We start from the raw sequence: 22,785 nt of genomic DNA, 5'->3' as shown, positions 1-22,785 counted from the left end.
GTGAGTTGAGCTCCTTCTTTTATAGCCTCCATATGACGGTTTGTGGAGGTCGGTGCACCCACAACCACCATTACCAACCAATAGGGGGTCACCACGTGCGAGCAGGTGAACATGGGGGTTAGCCTTGGTTCGGTCGAACAGGCATACCGCCTCTTGCCACAGACGCTCTCCACTCTATGACTGGTGGGCCCTGATGCCGGTTAGTAGTGGATTAGCTAAAATTCAGTCGATTTTGACTGACATGTGGGCCCGGCAATCCTTGTTCTTGTGTATAATTGGTCGGAGATACATTTTGTCGCATGGCGAGTGTATTTTCCTTCAGAAATCACCTGCATACTAATATTTACCAAGACTAGTGGAAAAGGTTAGTAAAAAAACACTATCACTAAGTTTGATATTATATTTTATATTCTTTTATGCAGAAGTTGACGGTGGAAGTTTGCACTTAACCACTGTCAACAACTACTAAGTCTAAGGACTTTGCCATAGTCTGGTGAGTTCAACTAGGTAATATCCACTTACAAGTTACAACCTGCTACATGGGGTGTTGACGATTGTTCAAGGCCAGCTGCAACAGATCGGCGAGGAGAACGATGACTACCACATCTAGATCGATGACGATTGATGCTGGTGCTGATGAAGTACAATGTTGGCATGTTGCTGTTGTGTGGACAACATGACGAAGAACAAGGCATGCCTAGGAGATCACGATCAATCCCCTAGGTAAGGCATGACGGCAACAAAGAAAAACATAAACGGGTGGTTGCCTCCGAGAGATCAGAACCATCCCAAGGGCGATGACGGCGGAAGCCTAAGCAGTGGCTGGCATAGGTCGCCTACTCTGATGCCATGTTGAATATTATAAGAAGAGATAGATGTATTGAAGATATTGGACACATTGTATCGTGCTTCGGAGGGCTAATATATATAGATTACATGGCTTGGATACATATCTCAGACACACACACACACACACACACACACACACACACACACACACACACACACACACACACACACACACACACACACACACACATATATATATATATATATAGATAGATAGAAACTAATCATATCTGACCATAACAACACAATACATTATGGTCATATCCATACACTCATTATGTCGGGCAAAGAAGATGAGCTGAGCTAGCCTTGTGTGTGTGTCATCTAAGCTATGCGTTGGGGGAAAATGGGAATGGGCTGGAGGGGAAAATAAGGGGGTGTTTGCCACAATGTTCTTTGCTATATTTTTTAGCCTTTGTATAGGAAAGGATAATTGATCAAATTTTTGTTTGGTACAGATGCATGCTGATCCAATGGTTTGTACCTGTAAATGACACGAAGTGAGTTGTACATATATAGGAAGAAAATATATCTTCATGTATGCTGGATTGCATGCGTGAAGCCCATCATAGATGACCTGTGTCGGGCCACAACTGAATCCCATCACCGATGAGGGGACAACGGTGACGGGCATGGCCGTGAAGCCCAATCTTCAACGGGATTATTTTCGGCCCAACACAGATGAATGCCCCTTTTATGGACCACTGGTCTCCGTCATAGATATCTATGTACTAGTGAGAGTTCTTAAGGTTTTCCAAAATATTACATGCAGCAAATGTTTTTCTTCATATCTCTGATGTTATCATTTACTCATGTTTTCATAGTTGACTTGATCTGATTGAGGAATATACATCAGAGAGTATTGCCTGAAATCCATCTAGCAAACATCTCGAGACACTCCTTAGGTTTATACTCTGGAGCAGTGTGCCCAGCACCCTGAAGTATTGGTGTACACATAAGTGAAGGTTATAAATCTCTTATTATTACCAGCAGTCACAAGTGTAAATATTTTGGACATGGAGATAATCTTGAAAAAGCAACTTGTCAATTTTTTTTGCAAAAGCTCAATAAGTACAATATTACAAAAATGTAAAAATACTAATAACTTGCATGTATGAAAAACACACCTTCACAGTTGCATATATCAGGTTATTATTCGCATAGCTTCTCGTGAATCTATAAAACAAAGTAACCATATTAGGCGAAGATATAGGCAATGGCCGCAATGCATATCGGCAGATGTCCCAAGCAGCTCGGATGTAGTGAATTGGAATATTTATGTTGCATAAAATAAGAGATAGCAATATCAACATGCGCCAAATATAGGAAAAGCATATATATATTGCCAGCGATGTTGGGAGTGAAATATTGGACGCTAATTCAAAGATGCTTTTGTGGTCTGAGGAAGACAAGGACTATCTACAACTTGTGAGCCGTTGGGAGAGAAATTTCGTCTTTTGAGGTGATATTGTTAGTAGTTTTCTTGTTTTTAGTCAAACCATAATTTTCTAATTCGCAGTAATTCGTCCGGTTTGAATTCTATAATAGTTGGTTGTAGCTTCATTGTAATAAAGAACAGAATAAATTCTATTGTATTAAAAAATAACTGTAAATACATATTCCACTCATCAGCCACTTTCCCAACTGGCCTTCATGATATGTCAGAACTTATTAGTTATAAGTATGATAATCTTCACATTTATTAATTTTTACGATTGTTAAGAAGCTATTGAAAGATACTCCCTTTGTTTCATATTGTAAGTTATTTTGGGAGTCAAACTTCATCAAGCTTGTTCAAATTTATAATGCGATGGAGTATAATTATTTCTAGTGCTAATATATTTGCACCTCATGGTAGGTTAACTGTAGAAACAATGGTATTTCCTTAACGGCTAACCAAAATCGTCTAATTTGTGGCATTGTGTTCTGTTTCGGAGGTACCAGTAGACACCAAATTAATACTAGAAATATTCGTGTTTTGCATGATATTTGCTTGGTAATGGGGTTATCATAATTTTTGACGTTAATTTGGGATTCCATCACATGATTTTTATGAAGGCACTGAATACACCAAAATTTACTCCAAACATATCTCATGCTACAAAATGCAGTAGCTCACACTAGAAAGTGCAATATATCCACTGAAATTATAATCACTCTTGAAATTGACTGTCAACGGAAATATTTACTTCTTACCCGGCAACTTGTCCAGCAGCATACCATGGTCGCCAATCATCAATTACAGAAAGGTTCAGAAATCTAATCCATGCTTGTGTACCAGTGAAGGGAACTTGACAATCATGATCACCGCTGCATCATTAATTAATTAAATGAAAAAAACAATCCATGGATTAGCTTGTTTGCTGTCGACGAGAAGAGCAGTTTGGTGGATTTGAACCGCAGGGTTGCAATCAAATTTAATATATAAAGGAACATGGCATGATGATGTAGCCGAGGATTCCATAATCTTATAAAATAATTTTAATTTCCATTATGTATATATAGTAGTTGAGTTCCACGTAAGTATATATAACTGCATGTATATTTTGTGAATAAGAGAAACGCAACAGTTCGGTATCAGAGGACTTAAGTATAAATGTTGATCAATTATTTGTTCGATATATAATTACCTGTATATCAATGCTCGGTATCCTTTTCTCATTAGCGTCAAATGATACTCCACTGTACTATACACATCTGCAATGTAATCTACATCGAAATTGCATCTTATCCACTCTCCAACTGTTCCCTGAATTGTATTGCAACTTCTATGAATTAAACTCGTATATATGCACAACTATCATGCAATGCAAATTAGTACTTTCCCTTGGACTTCACAGCGGATCGGCCGAGATTTCAGTTCAAAGAATTATTCTGATATAAAAGGATTCAAAGAATGACTAGCCTTTTGTAAGGACAATGCAGAATTTGTAATATGATAATCGGCCTAATTTCATGCGGAAAGCCACCCAAATTTACTGTAACCACAAAATATATGCACTTTGCTACTGGTGGATGGAAATCCAAATATATGTATACGTAGTACCATAGTAGAAATACCTTGTGCACACCAAGACTCTCCCTTACAGTTTTATCATTTGCCCATATTTGTAAAACCACATAAGAAGCTTTCTGCAGTAAATAAGCAAAATTAGACTTTCTTAGGTCAAGTGCTATCCAAGGAAAATGGGAAAACAGATAAATTGGAATTCAATGGGATGCAGTAATGTTGTATTGTTTTTATGCACTCAACTCTACACTTGAATTCAATAATGTCATCATTAGCAGCAGAAGCAGACTCCAGCATGAGCCTAATCATTCCATCTGTCGCTTCATTGTTATGGATCCCGGGGCTCCCGACGTCTTCACAAAATGGCTCAAGAACATGTAGCATGTTGATGTCCTTTGTGCACTGATTAATTTGTAAATTATGTAATTAGGCCACAGAAGACAGAACAGAGAACTATATAGATTAATTTCAATTAAATTATTGACAATTGTACACACACAAACAGTAGTACTGATACTCGCTATGTCCCAAAATGTACGACGCCGTCCACTTTTAACATAATATTTGACAGTTCATTTTATAAAAAATATATATAAAAATTTCATTGTTTTGTTTTGTTTTGACATGTCTTATTATCAAAAGAAACTATAATGTTATCTTATAATTTTACGTATTTATATTAAATTCTTTAAATAAGACGAATGGTAAAAAATTATATAAAAAATCAACAATGTTGTATATTTTGGAATGGACAGAGTACTCCCTCCGTCCCAAATTATAGGGCATCCCCTTTTTAAGAAAATTTAAATCGGTAGATTCATATTTTGAAGTTGCTAATTTCATATTTGTTGGGATTATAGAATGAAATAAAATATTGGTAAAAGTATGTTATTGAAGACCGTGTAAAAAAGTATAGTCTTTATAATTTGGGACAGAAGGAGTATAATTTTTCTTGGGATACTTACATCGTGTATAACTTTCATAGACTGCTCACATCGAGCGTTCCCTGGGGCATTGTATTTCCCTCTGCAGGTTTCCTTAGCATGCTGGTAGAAAATTTGTTTTTGTAGTCAATATATAAAATGTTAGAAATATTACAAGAAATTTTGCACGTACGCGATAACAAATAGTACCTTTTGCCCTGTTCGAATGTCATGAATGAATAAATATTTTGGGCAGCACACTTCGCAAGCTAAACGTTATGATTTTATAAAACAAATTCTATATATACACGGTTAGTAGAATATGTTTTTAAAAAACAACTTTTCAACTTTGTAATATAGTTAATTGACAGTTTCAGGTTATAAGATATTTTGACTTTAGTCAAAGTTAAACTGCTTCAAGTTGTATTACATTACCAATTAATTTTTATTAAATTAATAATTAAATATATTTTATAATAACTTTATCTTGGGTCGAAAAAATTATTATTTTTTTTATAAACTTGGTTAGTTTAATTTTAACCAAAGCCAAAACATTTTATAACACTGGTGGAGAAACCATCTTTCGTCGGTCGGCCGAATTCCACAATAGTCCCCGATACAAACAAAACCGGGGCTAAAGATGATCTTTAGTCCTAGTTAAAAAGGGTAACGGGCATATTTGATCTTTAGCCCCGGTTGGTAACTAAAGATCATCTTTAGTCCCGGTTCAAATGCTGCCAGCGCCTGTCAGGCCCCCCGGGATCTTTAGTCCCGGTTGGTGTTACTAACCTTCGTAACTTTAGTCCCGGTTGGTACCAACCGGGACTAAAGATCTCGGGGATCTTTAGCCCCGGTTGGTAACACCAACCGGGACTAAAGTCCGACCCCTATATATATGTCTTCTTTCTCCTCCAGCTGCCCGAGCAAGCTTCAAAATTTCTTTAAAAAAGAGGGGAGGTCATGCCAAAATTTCTAGTGAATTTATTTTGGTGATTACGTACAAATCGGAGGTGCCTAAAAGGTTTGTAACTTCATCCTCCAATATTTTTTTTGTCATGTTACATTTGCAACTATGTTTTGCACACTTTTTTGTCTCCAAAATTTAGTTGTAAGTTGATGAGGGAGAAAATTTGTGTGGGGAAGAAAGAATATATAGAAATTTAGTTGATTTGCTAAAGAAGGTTTTATAAAATAGTTGAGAAGGAAAACTATAGTGAAAGTTGTCACGTCCCAAAACGACTCTAAAATACATCCTCTAAATTATGCCTAGAATAATTAAAATCCGTGTGAAAGCCTCCAACAATTTAAAATATGCAAAGTTAAAAGTCAAATAAGGCTTGGAGGATTTTTGTATATTTCCTAAAAAGCCTAAAATGCGTAAATAAATTTTAGTGGAATTTTCAGAGCACAAATAATAATTATTAAGAAATAAACAAAGTTAAAATGATTTTATAAAAAGAAAAACTCTAAAAAGTCCCCTTTCCCTCCCTCTCCCTCTTGGGCCGGCTCGGCCCATCTCCCTCCCCCTCTCTCTCCTCTCCCCGCGGCCCATCCGGCCTCTCCCCGCGCGCGTGCCGCTGAAGGGCGGGCCCGCCCGCCACCCTCGCTGACGGGTGGGGCCCACCCGTCATCCCCTTCCTCCCGCCGCTCCCGCCGCCTCGCCCGCGCCCTAGCGCCGCCGCCGCCGCGAATCCCGCCGCCTCCCGCCGTCCCCGCGTGCAATAAAGAGGGGGAAATCACTCCCCGTGATCCCCTCTCCCTTTCCCCCCATTTTTTCCCTCTCTCTCTCGCGTTCAAACGGGCGGATTTGCCCCCGCAAATCTCGCCGGCGCCATTGATGACGGACGACCTCCCGCGCCAGTTTCCTCCCTTCCCCGGCCGCCCTCTCTCGCCCCGGCTCTATTTAAACCCTCCCCGCACCTCCTCCGTCCGTTTCCGCCTCTCGCCGCCCTTCCTCCTCGCCGGAATCGAGCTCGCGCCGTCGCTCTCTCTCTCCGCCGTCGCCGCCGAGCTCCGGTCCGCCGCCGTCGTCGCCCCGGACCACCTCCCACCTTGGCGCCGCCTCCTTCGGCTTCGCCGTATCCTCGCCGACCTCGTCCATCCCTCCGTTTCGCTTGCCGACCGCCGGAACGCCTTCGACCCCTTCGACCCGAGCCACGCCGCCGCCTTCCTCCGCTCCGGCCGCCTTTTTCGTCGTCGCCGTCGACCTAGGGTGAGCCGTGGACCGCCGCCTCTTTTCCCCCTTCCCTTCCCCACTTTCGGCCGCCGCTCCGCCGTGCCTATGGCCGCCGCCGACGACCATAGGGGTGCGGGCGCCGCCTCCCGCCGGCTGCGCCGGCTTGGCCGCCCTCGGGCGCGCCGAGTGGCTGCCTTGTGGGGCCCGGCCGTCAGCCGCCCGCGCCCTTAGGTGCGGCTGACGCGTGGGACCCACGGCGCCGGCCGGTGCGAGCCCGGGTGCGCCCGGTCCACCGTGGACCGTTAGGCTGCCGCGTGGGCCCCACTCCCGTGGACATGGTCCGCGCGCCCCCTCCCCTCGGCTGACGCAATAAACCCTTTTAATATTAAAATTTAAATGAAGAAATTCACAAATATTCATTTAAAGAGCATATAAACTTCAAATGACCATAACTTGGCCATTTGAACTCAGAATTAGACCGTTCAAGTCTCTAATTTTTCCTTAAGAAGTCAAGAACCCATTTTTGTGCTTTGTTCCTGCTTGTTATATGGAGTTTATTAGAGTAAAAGCCTTTTCTTTTCCGTTGGTCGTGTAGACGCTGCAGCTTCGGAAGATCCGCTCTTCGTGGAGGTTGAAGCCGACGTTTGGGAAAGCGAGCAAGGCAAGTCACATCATCCTTGAACATATCGAATCCCAGTTTATAAAATTATTTTGATTTAAATTATTGCATTATCGCTTTATTTAAATTCCCGCGTTATCACTGTTTTATCTAGCCATGCCTATGTACCTTTGTTATGACCTTATTGTTGTTATTGTTATTATTTCCTTTTTCACCCTAGAATAAACAAAACCCCAACTAGTGGAAACTCTACTCATGGTACCACTAGTATGATTTTAGGTAGATGCTTCGCTGATTAATTAGGCAACATTAGGTGGTTTTACAACTCTAGACTTTGGGAACACTCTTATCACCTGGACACTATGGAATGGTTGGATTATTGTGGAATTGGATTCACACCTCCCCCTCTATTCAAAATCCCCAAAATGGTTTTAGGTTGGGCTCGGGGTGCATGGTTTTGATAGTAGCACCTCGGCCATATAAGGACCGGTCTTCGGGCCTCTGTTGCAAAGCACTACCGTACCTCCACATGTCTAGTGGGTAAGGCTTAGTTTGTGGCTCAGTCTGGTTATAAACAAAAGTACACGGATGGAGATGGATGAAGTCGGGGGTCGATGGACATCTCTAGGACAAATGAAGGCTACACAAGCTGCGGCCCGGTAGTCGAGATGTCATGGCACAGGGCCGGTGTCCTGCTGCTAGGGGCTCAGTCCTGCCTACCTGTCCCGGAGGTTCCGGCCGTAGGTGGGGTTGGGTCGGTACTCTTGTCTATGGCTAGGATGGGTTGGAAACTATGTCACGTCTTCCGTCCGTATACCGTGGTGGTATGTGGCACGTGGTTACACGTGAGGAAGATGTGTCTTGTGGGTAAAGATGTACACCTTTGATCAGAGTTTAATCTATTCGAATAGCCGCGCCCTCGGTTATGGGCAAGCCGAGCAATGTACCCAAGTTAGTGTTTAATTCTTAAAACCTGCTTAACAACTAAAATGTGGAATGGTTGGCCTGGGTTGGCTTGGGACGAGCTGGGACCCAGGGTCGGGTTGCCAGTTCGGTCTGAATCATCGTAGGCCTTGGGTTAAGGCAGGTTCGTGTGGGTTCACGGCCTTGATTAATAATATTGTATAGCAATGTACCCAACTACGGGGAAAGGGAACTCTCGGAAGGAAAGCAATAATGACGGTAGACAACAATTTATTCCGTAAAGCCCATTCCACGGTTCTGCAACAATCTTCATTGGTAGCTCCTTACATCGAGGAGCACTTGGCTCTAGTTCGCGCCAGGAACATCGGTAAGTCTGATGCATGGATTACACGGCATCACATTGATACTTTCCCCGCGTGGATACGACAACATCTCATGGGTAACGAGTCGATCAACCAACAACTTGCCTTCCTGGCGAGGGGACCGTCTGGGTCGATCGCGACATTCCAAGGATATGAGATCAATGGGTACACATTCTACACGAGAGCCCAAGACATGAAGAGCACGAACCAAAACCGCGCTATTCGTGTCGATGCCATGGGACACGATGGAACAACTAGCACGTATTACGGTGCCATCGAGGACATATGGGAACTTGACTATGGTCCTCTCAAGGTCCCTCTGTTCCGGTGCCAATGGGTTAGGTTGACTGGTGGAGGCGTAATGATTGATGACAGTGGGATGACAACGGTTGACCTTAACAAGGTTGGATACTCGGACGAACCTTTTGTCCTTGCCAATGATATAACGCAAGTCTTTTTCGTGAAGGACATGTCTAGCAAAGGAAAGAAGGGCAGAGGGCCTGACGAGCCTAAGCGTCACGTGGTTCTCCTAGGCAAAAGAAAAATCATCGAAGTTGAGGACAAGACTGACGAGGATTACGATCAGTTGGATGGGCAACCCCCTTTCACGGTGACGATTGACCCTAGCATCCTCCTATCAAATGAAGACACCCCTTACTCACGTAGCGATCACAAGGAGGGAACAATAGTGAGGAGAAAGTACGTGCGGTCAACTGTCACCGCCGATGTATTACCGTAATTATTATTGTGTACACGATGTAAACTATTTTGGATGTATTGATTATCCATATAAATCAATTGATGTATGGCATATGTTAATTACGCACGATTATTAGAGGTTTTAACAAGTTTAAATCATGTATATGCTAGTTATATGCGATACTTACAATTTTTAAAAGTTTTAAATCACGCAGGTGGCAATTTCATATGTTAATTAGAGTTTTTAACATTTAATTTACTATCATTCATATGCTAATTATAATTGACTAGAGAATTTTTAAAAGTTTCAAATCATGCATGTGGCATTTACATATGTTAATTAGAGTTTTTCACAATTTAATTTACTATCATTCATATGCTAATTATATATGACTATTCGAATTTTTAAAATTTTTAAATCATGCATGTGGCATTTACATATGTTAATTAGAGTTTTTCACAATTTAATTTCATATAATTCCTATGCTAAGTATATATGATGATTACAATTTTTATTAATTTTAAATCATGTCGTATGTATATACATATGTTAATTAGAGTTTTTACCAATTTAATAATATCATTCATATGCTAAGAATATATGATTATTAGAATTTTTATTAATTTTAAATCATATATTTGCTTATTACGTTTTATCCACTTAAGTTATTACAGACAACAATAATTTTTCGAAGTAATTGTCATTAATCTTTTTACTTTAAACAATTGTAATGCATTATCTTCTATTTTAGAAACACATATATAATGGAAAATAATATTCAGTGCGCTTATCAGTAGTCCCGGTTCTTAACCCTAACCAGGTTTAAAAAGAATTTGGAAATAGCGGGAAGTCCCGGTTGATGAGAACAACCGGGAGTAAAGATATCTTTACTCCCGGTTGTTCTCATCAACCGGGACTAAAGATCTAGGGCTATATATATTCCCGATGCGCGCCCTCGTCTTCTCCACCAACACTTAGAAGTTTTTGCCCGATCGATCTCTCTCGGCTTCTCCTTCGCCGCCACTGCCTAGGGCATCCTCGCGCCGACGCCGCCGCCGTATCTCGCCGTCGTCTCGCGCTCGTTGTCGTCGCCGCCGCCTCCGCCTCCTCCGCCGCCGCCGCATCTCTGGGGTGAGAGCCGCCGCGCGCCGCCTCCCTCTTGATCTCTCTCTCCGATCTCGATCTCTCTCTCTCTCCCTCTCGGTTGCCGCCGGCCACCGAGTTTCAGACGCTGACGCCGACCTCGTCACGACACGACGCCGCACCACGACGACGCCGCGCCACGAAACGCCACGACGCCGCACACTGCCGCCGTGCCACGCCAATGCCGCGCGCGGCGCCACGCTGCTGCCGCGCCATCCCGCCGCCGCTCCGCTGCCGCCACACCGCCGTCCCGCTACCGCCACACCGAGAACGTGAACGAGCGAACGAACGTGAATGAGAACGAGCGAACGAACATGAACGATAACAAGGTGAATGAACGTGAACGAGAACGAGCGAACGAACGTGAACGAGCCAACGAACGTGAATGAGAACGAGAGAACGAACGTGAACGACAACAAGGTGAATGAACGTGAACTAGAACGTTGTCGGACGAACGTGAACGAGCCAACGAACATGAACGTGAAATGCAATTATAGGTAAGTTAATGAACGTGAACGAACAAACGTAGGTGAATGAAACGTGACCTTAACGAGAATGCGAACATGAACGATATCGTGAACGAAACGTGAACGTCAAATGCAATATATGTTACTTCGCGTTTATCCTAATACATCTTTTTGTATCTTGCAGAAAAGACGTTGTCGGAGTCGTCCCTCAAGCCGGACTGGTAGAGCTAGCCCTCGAAGGAATTCGCCCAGGCAAGTGACGTAATTATATATATATGATTGTTATATTTGTAATGCAATTAAGATTATTAGATTTTTAATTAGACTTAATTAGCATATAAGATTGTGTAGTGTTCTAATATACGACAGCTACACTTAGAATACATGACTATTTGAGTTTTAGTATAAGATTATTGGAGTTTTAATATAAGATTATTATATTTGTAATTAGACTTAGTATATAATTATTGACTAGCTAGGGTCCTATAATATACGTCACCAAGACTTAGCATATATATTACTATTTGAGTTTTAGTATAAGATTATTAGATTTGTAATTAGACTTAGCATGTAAGATTGTGTAGGGTTCTAATATACGACAGTTACATTTAGCAAACATGGCTATTTTTGTCTTAGCATATAAGATTATTGGAGTTTTAATATAAGATTATTATATTTGTAATCAGACTTAGTATATAATTATTGACTAGCTAGGGTTCGATAATATACGTCACCTAGACTTAGCATATATATCACTATTTGAGTTTTAGTATAAGATTATTAGATTTGTAATTAGACTTAGCATGTAAGATTGTGTAGGGTTCTAATATACGACAGTTACACTTAGCATACATGGCTATTTTTGTCTTAGCATATAAGATTATTTGAGTTTTAATATAAGATTATTATATTTCTAATTAGACTTAGTATATAATAATTGACTAGCTAGGGTCCTACAATATACATCACCTAGACTTAGCATATATCATCACTATTTGAGTTTTAGTATAAGATTATTAGATTTGTAATTAGACTTAGCATGTAAGATTGTGTAGGGTTCTAATATATGACAGTTACACTTAGCATACATGGCTATTTTTGTCTTAGTATATAAGATTATTTGAGTTTTAATATAAGATTATTATATTTCTAATTAGACTTAGTATATAATAATTGACTAGCTAGGGTCCTATAACATACATCAGCTAGACTTAGCATATATCATCGCTATTTGAGTTTTAGTATAAGATTATTAGATTTGTAATTAGACTTAGCATGTAAGATTGTGTAGGGTTCTAATATACGACAGTTACACTTAGCATACATGGCTATTTTTGTCTTAGCATATAAGATTATTTGAGTTTTAATATAAGATTATTATATTTCTAATTAGACTTAGTATATAATAATTGACTAGCTAGGGTCCTACAATATACATCACCTAGACTTAGCATATATTATCACTATTTGAGTTTTAGTATACGATTATTAGATTTGTAATTAGACTTAGCATGTAAGATTGTGTAGGGTTCTAATATATGAGAGTTACACTTAGCATACGAAGAAGAGAGGAACGAGGATCCAAACCAGTATTTGAATGAGGAAGGGAACGTGGAGAGGGATGCGGAGGGGAACCAGGAGGGGCACGTGGAAAGGGATGTGGAGGGGAACCAGGAGGAGGAGGCTAGTGGAAGTCAACCCTCCGTTGGACAGAAGAGGGCACGTGGGCAACGAGGTGCCGCGAAGAAGCTTGAGGGTCGGCACATCATAACGAAAGTGGAAGAAGATGGACGACCTAGTGCTCCGGCAGAAGCCGCCAAGAACTATGTACGTCACAGCGGTTGGGTTGTGCGGGATAACGTGCCTGTCAGTACGGTGTACTGGCGAAGAACAAGGGCACGCGGAGATCATGAGAGCTTTGTCCCAGATTCGGAGAAAGAGATTCTGTGGACCACAATGCTCGAGACATTCACCCTTCCCGCGGGTACAGAGGACAAAGTGAAAAGGTGGACTCTGAAGAAAATAGCAGAACAGATTCAGAGCTTCAAGGGAGAGCTGTACAAGAAATATATCCTGAAGGGGCAGACACCGAACTTCGACACATTCCCAAAGCTAAGGGATCACTGGGACAAGTTCGTTGCATATAAGACAGGTGAACAAGGGCAGGCGATGATGGAAAGAAACAAAGAAAATGCCGCCAAGAAGAAGTACCATCACCACTTGGGGTCAGGCGGCTATAGCGTCGCGATGCCGAAGTGGGAGGAGATGGAGGCTAGCTTGCTTGAGAGGGGTATCGAACCGGCCACCGCTAATTGGCCGGAACGATCGAAGTTCTGCTACTATGCTCATGCGCTCAACCCAGCTGATGGCTCACTGGTCTTCGGCGATCAGATACGAGAGGCTGCGCGTCGACTAACAGACACAGTGGAAGCCTCTTCTCAGGGCACATTCCGACTGGATAGAGAGAGGGACGAGCTGTCACTCGCCCTGCAGACTCCAGAGCATCCAGGACGAACTCGAGGGAAAGGGGTGATTCCTTGGAAGATTGGGTTCAAGGAGGACATCTACACGTACAGGAGTCGGATGAGGAGCAAGAGAGATACCGAGGCAAAGATTGCAGATCTTGAGTTCAGGGTATCGAGCTACGAGCTCAGCATTCAAGAGGAGGTGGCAAGGAAGGTTGATGAACGCATGGCTGCACATCGGTCCAATGATCCCCAGCCGACCATTCCTCCTGCAATGGTGAGCCCGTCAGGAAACCGTAGCAGCTGCGCCTCAACGGGGCAGGTAGGATCACAGAGCATGGACGCCATGCAAACCCAGGACGAATCCACCTGCCCCGTTGATGACATCACTCAGCGGACACCATGTGAGCTGCATATTCCTTTCAAGAACTTATCAATAAAGGTAAGCTCATAGTTTATATATTTTAGATTTGCCCATTCCGCTAGTTGCTGCTTATATATGTTGATTACTAATAAATAACCTCTCACCACATGAAGGTGGCGTCGGGCATGGCCATCCCAACGGACCCTTCAGGTACTTACCACTGCAGGCCGATTCCAGTAGGATACTCCAAGGTCGAAGTTGAGTTGGTCGAAGGTGCGTATGACGACCTCGAACTGGATTACCCTGGAGGAGACCGTGAGATGCATCTACGAGACACAAGCCATGCCATTATTCTATGGCGTAGGCGGTACATCATCCTCCTTGGGCGACAAGCGGCGTCTCGTGCACCATCTCCTCCGGCTCCGCCATCTCCTCCTTAGGATCCTGCACCGTCTCCTCCTCATGCTCCAGCACCGTCTCCACCTCAGGCTCCTGCACCGTCTCCTCCTCATGCTCCAGCACCGTCTCCACCTCATGCTCCTACACCGTCTCCTCATGCTCCAGCACCGTCTCCACCTCAGGCTCCTGCACCGACTCCTCCTCGGGCTCCTCCTACTCAAGCTTCTGCAGTGACTCCTCCTCAGGCTCCTGCGCCGACTCCTCCTCAAGCTCCTTGTCCGGCTCCTTCCAAGTCAAGGTCCCACCAAGCTCCACCGCTTGTCCGCACAAGGGCAACAAAGAAGGTGAAAGTTGACGCCGCCGAAAACAAGGACCCGGGGTACGATTGCACGCAAGAGGAGCTTGACGCTTACATGGCATCAGAAGTCAAGAGACAATTCAAGCCTCGAAGTCTAGAAAAGAAGATTCCTATAGACCCGAGTGTCATGAACTTCTTCAGGGGTATGTCTGCACCTGCCAAGGAGGCCATTAAGCTATCGGACTATGAGCGAACGCTGAAGAAAGCATCTTCTGGAAAGTCCAAACCAGTCCCTCAGCTTGGAGAGCAACCAAACCAGGAGATCGAGCCGTTGGTGACCGGTAAAGAAATGATGATAGAAGAATTTATTACTGACACCGGTCTAACTACGGATCAATTGCTAGGAGTTGCACCAATCGAAAAGGCGAAAGTGAAATACATGTACGAACTCGGTAAACCGCTTGTCAAGCCTGAGCTGCTGCAGTCCCTACCCACACAAATGTACAAGTTCCATCAGCTGTACATGGAGATGAGCGCCACCGGTAGAGAGATGATTGGAGCGAGGATCAGGGACACGGACTTCTTGAAAGGAGATGACATTCTCTGGATCAATTTCAAGGGAATCTACGAATTATACCAGCTGGACGCCCTCGACGTCTCTATTATGAGTTGCTGGATTTTGTAAGTATATCGTTCAGTTAGATTTCTTACTACGTATCCTTTAATTAATTAGGTCCTTGTATATAAGTAGACTATAGAAAATAATATACTCCCTTTTATTGTTGTAGAATGGAGATTCAAAGGGCCCGACGGTGGGGGGTTTTCGATACTGGATTCATCGACCCTCGGAAAGTAAACGTCGCAATGCTCGACCAATATCCGCAAGCCACAGAGGACAATCTCGTCCATCTCCTGAAGGCGCAGCATTACAAGACGTTCATACTGTTGCCGTACAACACAGAGTTAGTTTAATTTACTGTCTTCCTATACCAAATTTCATTCCCGTACGAACTTGCTAAGTGTTTCATATGTAATGCATCCCACGCACATTGCAGATTCCACTGGGTGCTTTTAGTCTTCGACCTGTCGGCCTGCACCGTCAACGTATATGACTCAATGGATAAAAAAGAGTCTACGTTTGACAAGGTTTTTGAACTTATAGACAGGTACCGTCATAAATTCCTCTGTTAATTAAGAAAATCTTGTTATGTTAATTGCTACTACGAATCATAGCTTTAAACTCTATGTAGGGCTTGGTATCGGTTCCGTCATTTGGTCCGCGGCAAATGGAGAGAAAGACTTAGGCGGAAGTTCAAATTTCCTGTGAGTACACATGCTCTACATTTATATTTCTCCGATTCAAATACATACAAGTGTATATTAATTAGATCTCTCGTTGTTTGTCATTTATTTGTAGTGCGCAAAGCAAAAGAAGGGAACTAACTTGTGCGGCTATTACGTGTGCGAGTATTGCCACTGCCTTGCAGACCAAATCATCACCACAAGAGAGCTCGATGTACGTACAAATAAATTCAAAATTTCATTACGTATCGATTTCTTGTTTAATTACTAATCAATTTCATACATTCATATAGTTTATTCGCATGAGGGATAACCTGACCACGCACAAGGAATTTATCGCGGCGGTTCAAGAACAACTCATAGGATTCATCAACGAACAAATCCTTGATCCCAAGGGTAAATTCTACTACGACGGAAACACAATTCATAGATCCTTAGCTTCTGAGCAAGCGACTACTACTACGTCGAAATCGTAGCTAGCTAGGACATATAATGGATTGTAATTAATACATGACTACATATGTTTCTATATGCATGTGTACACATTTTCTATAATGTAAACATATTTTGGTCATATATATATATATATATATATATATATATGCATATGCATTTGCATAACATATATATGTATAAATACATATATATTATGCATGTACATATGTATTGAAACATATATAAATATAATATAATATATATATATATGCATATATTATATATGCATATATGTACTGAAACATATATATGCATGGTTTATATATATATATAAACCATGCAGCAATAGGGCCATGCAAAAAAAAAAAGGTCAGCTCGATCTTTAGTCCTGGTTGGTAACACCAACCGGGACGGCTGAGCCATCTTTAGTCCTGATTATTTTACCCGGATTGGTAGTCCCGGTTTGAAAACCTATTTTACCCGGGACTAAAGATAGCGATCTTTAGTCCCGGATTGATAGTCCCGGTTTGAAAACCGGGACTAAAGAGGGGTTACGAATCGGGACTACAAAGGGTTTCTCCACCAGTGTAACCTGAAACGGAAGCGAGTAGAATTTTGTCTAGTAGGTCAGACATATACTGTTGGCCCAAAACCGGGAGAAACCCTTACTACACCCCAAAAGCAAGCTTAAGAGGTGAGGGACTCCCCCACTTTTAAGTTGGTTCAACTCCGCCTAAATAAGCAATGTGGGACTATTCACAACATATACTGCCGTGATCTGTTATTCATACTGAAACAGGTGCTTTTTTTTGGAATTAATGCCTACAAATATTTGCTGAATGTACTATAGGAAACATATAATGTTATTACTGGATTATGGATTACCTCATAAAGTTCATTGGATATAAGTCCCATGCCATGGAGAAATGGAATTTTACCACCTTCATCAAATTGGCGTTCGGTCCTTGGATTGCCAGCAACGTACCCCTGCGTCATGTACACAAGGTAAAGAAATTGGTGGAAGGCAAAAGTTAATTGCAGGCCACATTGGTACTACACATTAGCAAGCAATTTATGTAGACTATTGACGTAATTAAGATTCCAAATATAAAATTTCATGATTGATATTTATCTGATAAGATCGATCAGACCATGAGATTCAAAATTGGTTTATCTCCTGAATCATTGCCTGAAAAATATAGACACATGGTCCGTAGTTAGTAGTTGGAAACACACACAATATTAATCCACGCAGAAAATGAACAACAAATTTGTTTTAATAATTCATGAATAAAAAATATATATCTCAGTCCTAATATTTAGATGGAGAGAATTCCATATATATCACTTGAAATTGGCTCATTCTCTTATATACCATTCGAAATTAGCTCTTTCCATCTATGCCACTGGTTTAAATTTCTCGACCCTCTTGTGCTGTTACCACCACTCCATTATCTGTCCATAGTTTAATTCCTCTTTTTCGTTTCCTTGTGCATCTTCTGCCTAAAATCCAATATTGCCCTCTAACAATGCTGGATCCATCAAACAAAAGTTGCCAAACTAGGAAAAAAGCAGGACCTCGCTGAAACTTCGTCACGGTCACAACCAACTTGTTCTATAGCAACTTTCAAGGGCAACTGCATCTTTCTACAATGGAATTAATTGTGAATAGACGATGGAGTGATGGTAGTGGCAAAAAAGAGGATAAATTCGAACCAATGGCATAGATGGAAAGAGCTAATTTTGAGTGGCATATAAGAGAACGAGCTAATTTTGAGTGGCATATAAGGATTTCTCTCATTTAGATGATTGCCAAAACAATAGTATTTAGTTAGTAACAAAAGAAAAATCTTACTAGTAATTGTTGTGATAGTAATTGATATATGGTGATCACCATTACCCATATGAGAGATGGTATTATTTACTGAAATATATTCCGAAACTGCAAGGTGATCAAATTTAATGTTGTGTAACACTGTGAGGATGTCTAAGGAAATTATCCATTCACAATGCAAGAAGCTTACTTTCATCAATCGCTAGCGCAAGTGTAGGTACAATATAACCACTATATGAGTCACCTCCAATATACAGCGGATTCAGCAAGAACTGGGGATGATCATGAAGCCACTGTATAAATTAAAGCAAATATTTTAGAACAATATAATGAGCACTGGAAGATCTGCTATACACCGAGGGGCAAAATAAATGAATATGAGAAAAAAAAAACCCTCAGTCTTAAGCTGTGATAGCGCATCATATCAAAAGTACATAACTTGCTACTGCATTCGCATTTTCAAGCTGTGATTTATTCTCAATCAAAGCAGAGTTTTGCTTCACAGACTCCGTACATCAAAGAGAAAGATTCAGTATCTCCAGGAGAGATAATTCCTTGATTAGTTAATTATGAATCTTATACCTTAGCTATGAAAAAGAAAATGGTCTATGGCCTCATAACATGTGTTTTATATTCACAGCACCATATTTCAAATAGAAACTAAATGTCATAATAATATTGTTTTTTCATAATTAACATGATGCATACCAACAAAAATAATTTATGAAAAAAATATTGTAACTGCTAGTATGCATTTATCTGGCATGTGTAGCGTCCTCCAACCGGATGGGAGTAGAAAGGCAATAATGAAAAGAGTGTTAAAAATTCTTAAGAATATAATAACTGTATGATGCATCATTACTGATTTACTTACTATATACACATAATATCAAACTTAATATTGTATTTGGAAACTCTTTTATATGGTACGACACAATAAGCAAGAAAACTTGAAAATGGCCATATAGTCAGCTACAATGGGCAAATAAAGAATTTACTCATTTTAATTCAGAGCTTCTTAGATTACAGGATTAACTTAATTCACAGGTTGGTCTGTATAGCTTGAGAGAAATTGTTGCACATATATATAGGTTTGGAAACTAGAATTGCAAAATCTAAATTTTGTCTACAAGCGCCAAATCTAGAATAGCAAATTCTGCAAACAAACCCAATTAAGGTGAACAAAGGATAAATTTTCATTGGAAGAAAGTCTAACAATAAATTTTAATGGACATGGCAGTAAAGCACGAGCTACATGCAAAAACAACTTGTCTCAAGCAGTCGATATAGCGCTGCTATAAAGCCTCTATTTCCACAGATGGTTGCATGTAGCTGGCCGCGTGTGAATGCCTTTTTCGTAGGTGTACACCTGTGATAGACCTTTTGCACATGCCTTCTTATATTGTTATGTTGTGCCTTGTGCGGGTATTGTGTTTGCTATCGAAGGAAAGTAACATGACTTTCTCACTGGAAAATTCAGCATTTGAATAGAATTATACATTGGGGATAATTTGACACGAAGGACTACTATGTCTGATGTATACACGAACTTTTGTTCCCCTAGAGAACATAAATCACACTTTTATTTTATTATAAAACTTTTTTTTCTTTTTATGATGTTTATATTTATGAAAAAGTCAAGTTTACTCCCTCGGACTATTTCGTGAAAGTAGTAAACACCCTAAACTATCTGCAGCTCATTTCACACTCCTAACGAGTGAAATTAGTTCAGTTTACTTCGTAACGATATTTCTCTTTTTTCCCTCTTCTCTCTACATACCGAAATAGATGCAGTACAGCTTATGTCTTAACATTTTTTTTATACTTTTCTATCACTGTTTACATATGTTGGAACCACCTAATACTGAACTAAACACAGAGATTTTAAAGATCACGCAAACATTCATGAAAAGATTTTGAAAATAATTTTAACTTTTGATAATGGTTTCATATGCAGCTTATAACTTTTCAGATTAAAATACATCTTGTATAAAGAGGAACCAAAACATAAATTAATCTTATTAAGAAGTAAAGTGAAACATTTTCAATTGTATTAAAGTGAGGCAAAAAATAGTTTAGATGATTAAGTGATCCATTGAAGTAGATTAGGGGAGTAAATTGGACAATTTTCATTATTTGTTACATCTATATAAAATTTGCAGCATTTCAAACAGTACCAGAATATTTTTGTTGCAGAATTCGCTACCTCCTATTAGCTGCTAGTTACTAAATGGTAAATGTGGTACCTCCTGATACATCCAATAGGGTGAAATCTATCTATCTATACCTATACTAATCGGGCACTTTTTAGAAGCTCTCACGTTAATCAGAAAGATCTAACCGTTGATTTGATGGATTGTAAGATCATAACCGTAGATTAATTAATATAACAACCGTGGATTATTAATCGTAGTTTAGGCCACCACCTAATCTATCTTGATGTCGAACCAATATCTAACATGATCTCAGGTGATGTAGTTAGCACCTTGGCCTAGCTTGCATATAGCTGACGGCTGCACCAGTTAGTTATACAATTAATCAATTGATTGCCACGCCGTACCATCAATCTAGCGTTTGTATTTTTAGGGCTGTGGCAACAGCAATATTGACGCTACCTACCACGCCGTAGTCATCCGAGAACATACGGAACTTCAGCGAGCAATCCAATGACGACATCGATTCCCATCGGCAAAGGCAACAGCATGCGTGTGAACGGATCGAGTCTGATGGCCGGCGACAGCGATTGCAGAAGCCACGTTTTCTTTTTTAGGTAAAGATCAGTCGAATCCCATCTAGCTTGAGCAATCCAGCTAAACCGTGTGATTGTGTGTATATGCATGTATCTAGGCAACGGACCGAGAGTCATCGGAGATATAAGTAGCAGTTAACAAGCTATCAAGCAAATTTGATCAAATCATACTCATGCATATGATGCATGCCGCGAAGAACAGGGATTAAACTCACGTATTTGACAATGCCAATTTGATTCAAAACTGAGATTTAACGAGAGATTATATCTTCAGTACACATGATTTGATGGATGCAGGGAGTTTGTACACCAATTTGCAGAGATAAGAAGGAAAGGCTGGTATCAGATTAATTCCATGGAGCAAATCAACGACTGAAGAAAGAAAGGGAAATAGCAGCTTAGTGTATATCGATCTCCCAAGAAAGCAGATGGGCAAAAGCAATGGCCGGCCACAACTCGATATGGGAATGACTGAAGAAAGGGAAATAGCATGCTTTCAGGTTTGCACTGAACTTGATTGTTATTATTTGTTAAATTTTTGTGCAAAATAAATACATTTAGAAATATGTAGTCAAATTATATAAAAATTAATTAGATGCCGATAAATGTCTTTCCTAAGTACACAATATAGTTAAATCATGCGTATTGCGTGCTATAATATATGATGCACACCAGTTCACAAAACACACGGTTAGAAAAAAAGTTTATGCTCATGTTGTACACGGACATTGTATAAGATATAAAACTTCGTTTCTTCATTTTTCGTTTGTCCTAAGTCAAACTTTTTTCATCTAACCAAGATTTTAAAGAAAACATGCTAACACCTACAACACCAAATTAATATCATTAAATCTATCCTTAAATATATTTCTATAGTATATTTATTTCGTGTTGAAAATGTTGCTATATTTTTTATAAAGTTAGTCAAACTTGAAGAGGTTTGAATTAGTACAATGCACTTGGTGTAGTATGACAGTTCTAATATATTTGATACATATTATCCACCAATGTTTTGTTTTGGGGAGGGGACGTATTGCTTCGGTTACTATAGAGCATGTGAAACATTGAAAGTCTTGATTTCTCTTTCACAAATTTTGTAAGTCATTTCGTTATATTTTACATAGATCATAGCAAATTGAATGAAAATTTTGCGCATTCAATGATGTGGATATTTAAATTTCTACATAGTAAATGTTAGTCAATTTTAAATATATTTTTTGCATATTTTCCAATTTGCAGGTTTAAAGTTCAACATTATTTTGTAGCCCTTGCCAACCATCTAGGTGCTCAGATATTTGTCCACAGATCATCAAGTTCATTTGTACCTAAGAAGTCCATCCATGATCGCCACATATGTGAAGGTATCCTACTCAGCGTACCTACAATGCACATAGGTATTCCGATCCATCGATTTGTACAGTCTTAATAATATTTAGATACTCTAATTAACTTTATGGTTCTTAAGGTTTGTTCTAGAATACTTTTCTAAATAAATATAAAGTCGTTATTATTAGGTTAAAATTTTCATATTTGACTTATAATAAGTGGCATGAAGAATGAATTAAATAATTCCTGACAATGAATGGAAAGTAAAAAAGGGAATTGATATGCATCCAAAACAATTTTGGATTACAACATATTTCAGAGATGCAAATCCAAAATAAGAACTATACAGTATGTCCTACACCTATCTCATAATAATACATCTAATACTCCAATTTTTAAATTCTAAGCAATATTATAATTAATATGGGGTCAAATAACTA

The 22,785-nt window shown here is 40.3% G+C and overlaps 1 protein-coding gene across 7 annotated transcripts in view; it reads right to left on the bottom strand.

Annotated features, from left to right (window-relative positions):
- Nucleotides 1–1,229: 1,229 nt before the first annotated feature.
- LOC4350473 (serine carboxypeptidase-like 7) overlaps nt 1,230–22,785 on the bottom strand; it is a 31,687-nt gene continuing 10,131 nt past the window's right edge. For 3 of the 7 annotated variants that reach the window (XM_015760177.3, XM_015760176.3, XM_066305338.1), the window contains 11 exons: nt 18,461–18,563; nt 18,292–18,378; nt 17,588–17,625; nt 17,322–17,423; nt 4,825–4,905; nt 4,103–4,261; nt 3,910–3,981; nt 3,480–3,598; nt 3,046–3,159; nt 1,977–2,025; nt 1,230–1,785 (listed from right to left, as the gene is read on the bottom strand). In XM_015760177.3, the coding sequence (XP_015615663.1) occupies nt 1,702–1,785; nt 1,977–2,025; nt 3,046–3,159; nt 3,480–3,598; nt 3,910–3,981; nt 4,103–4,261; nt 4,825–4,905; nt 17,322–17,423; nt 17,588–17,625; nt 18,292–18,378; nt 18,461–18,563 (1,008 nt within the window). In that variant the 3' untranslated portion in view covers nt 1,230–1,701. The remainder of the gene's footprint in view (nt 1,786–1,976; nt 2,026–3,045; nt 3,160–3,479; nt 3,599–3,909; nt 3,982–4,102; nt 4,262–4,824; nt 4,906–17,321; nt 17,424–17,587; nt 17,626–18,291; nt 18,379–18,460; nt 18,564–22,785) is intronic. The other 4 variants (XM_066305336.1, XM_066305339.1, XM_015760178.3 and 1 more) reach the window with 3 other exon arrangements.

Source organism: Oryza sativa, chromosome 11 (assembly GCF_034140825.1).
Source record: "Oryza sativa Japonica Group chromosome 11, ASM3414082v1".
Classification (NCBI taxonomy): domain Eukaryota; kingdom Viridiplantae; phylum Streptophyta; class Magnoliopsida; order Poales; family Poaceae; genus Oryza; species Oryza sativa.
This window is presented reverse-complemented; position numbering and strand designations above follow the sequence as displayed.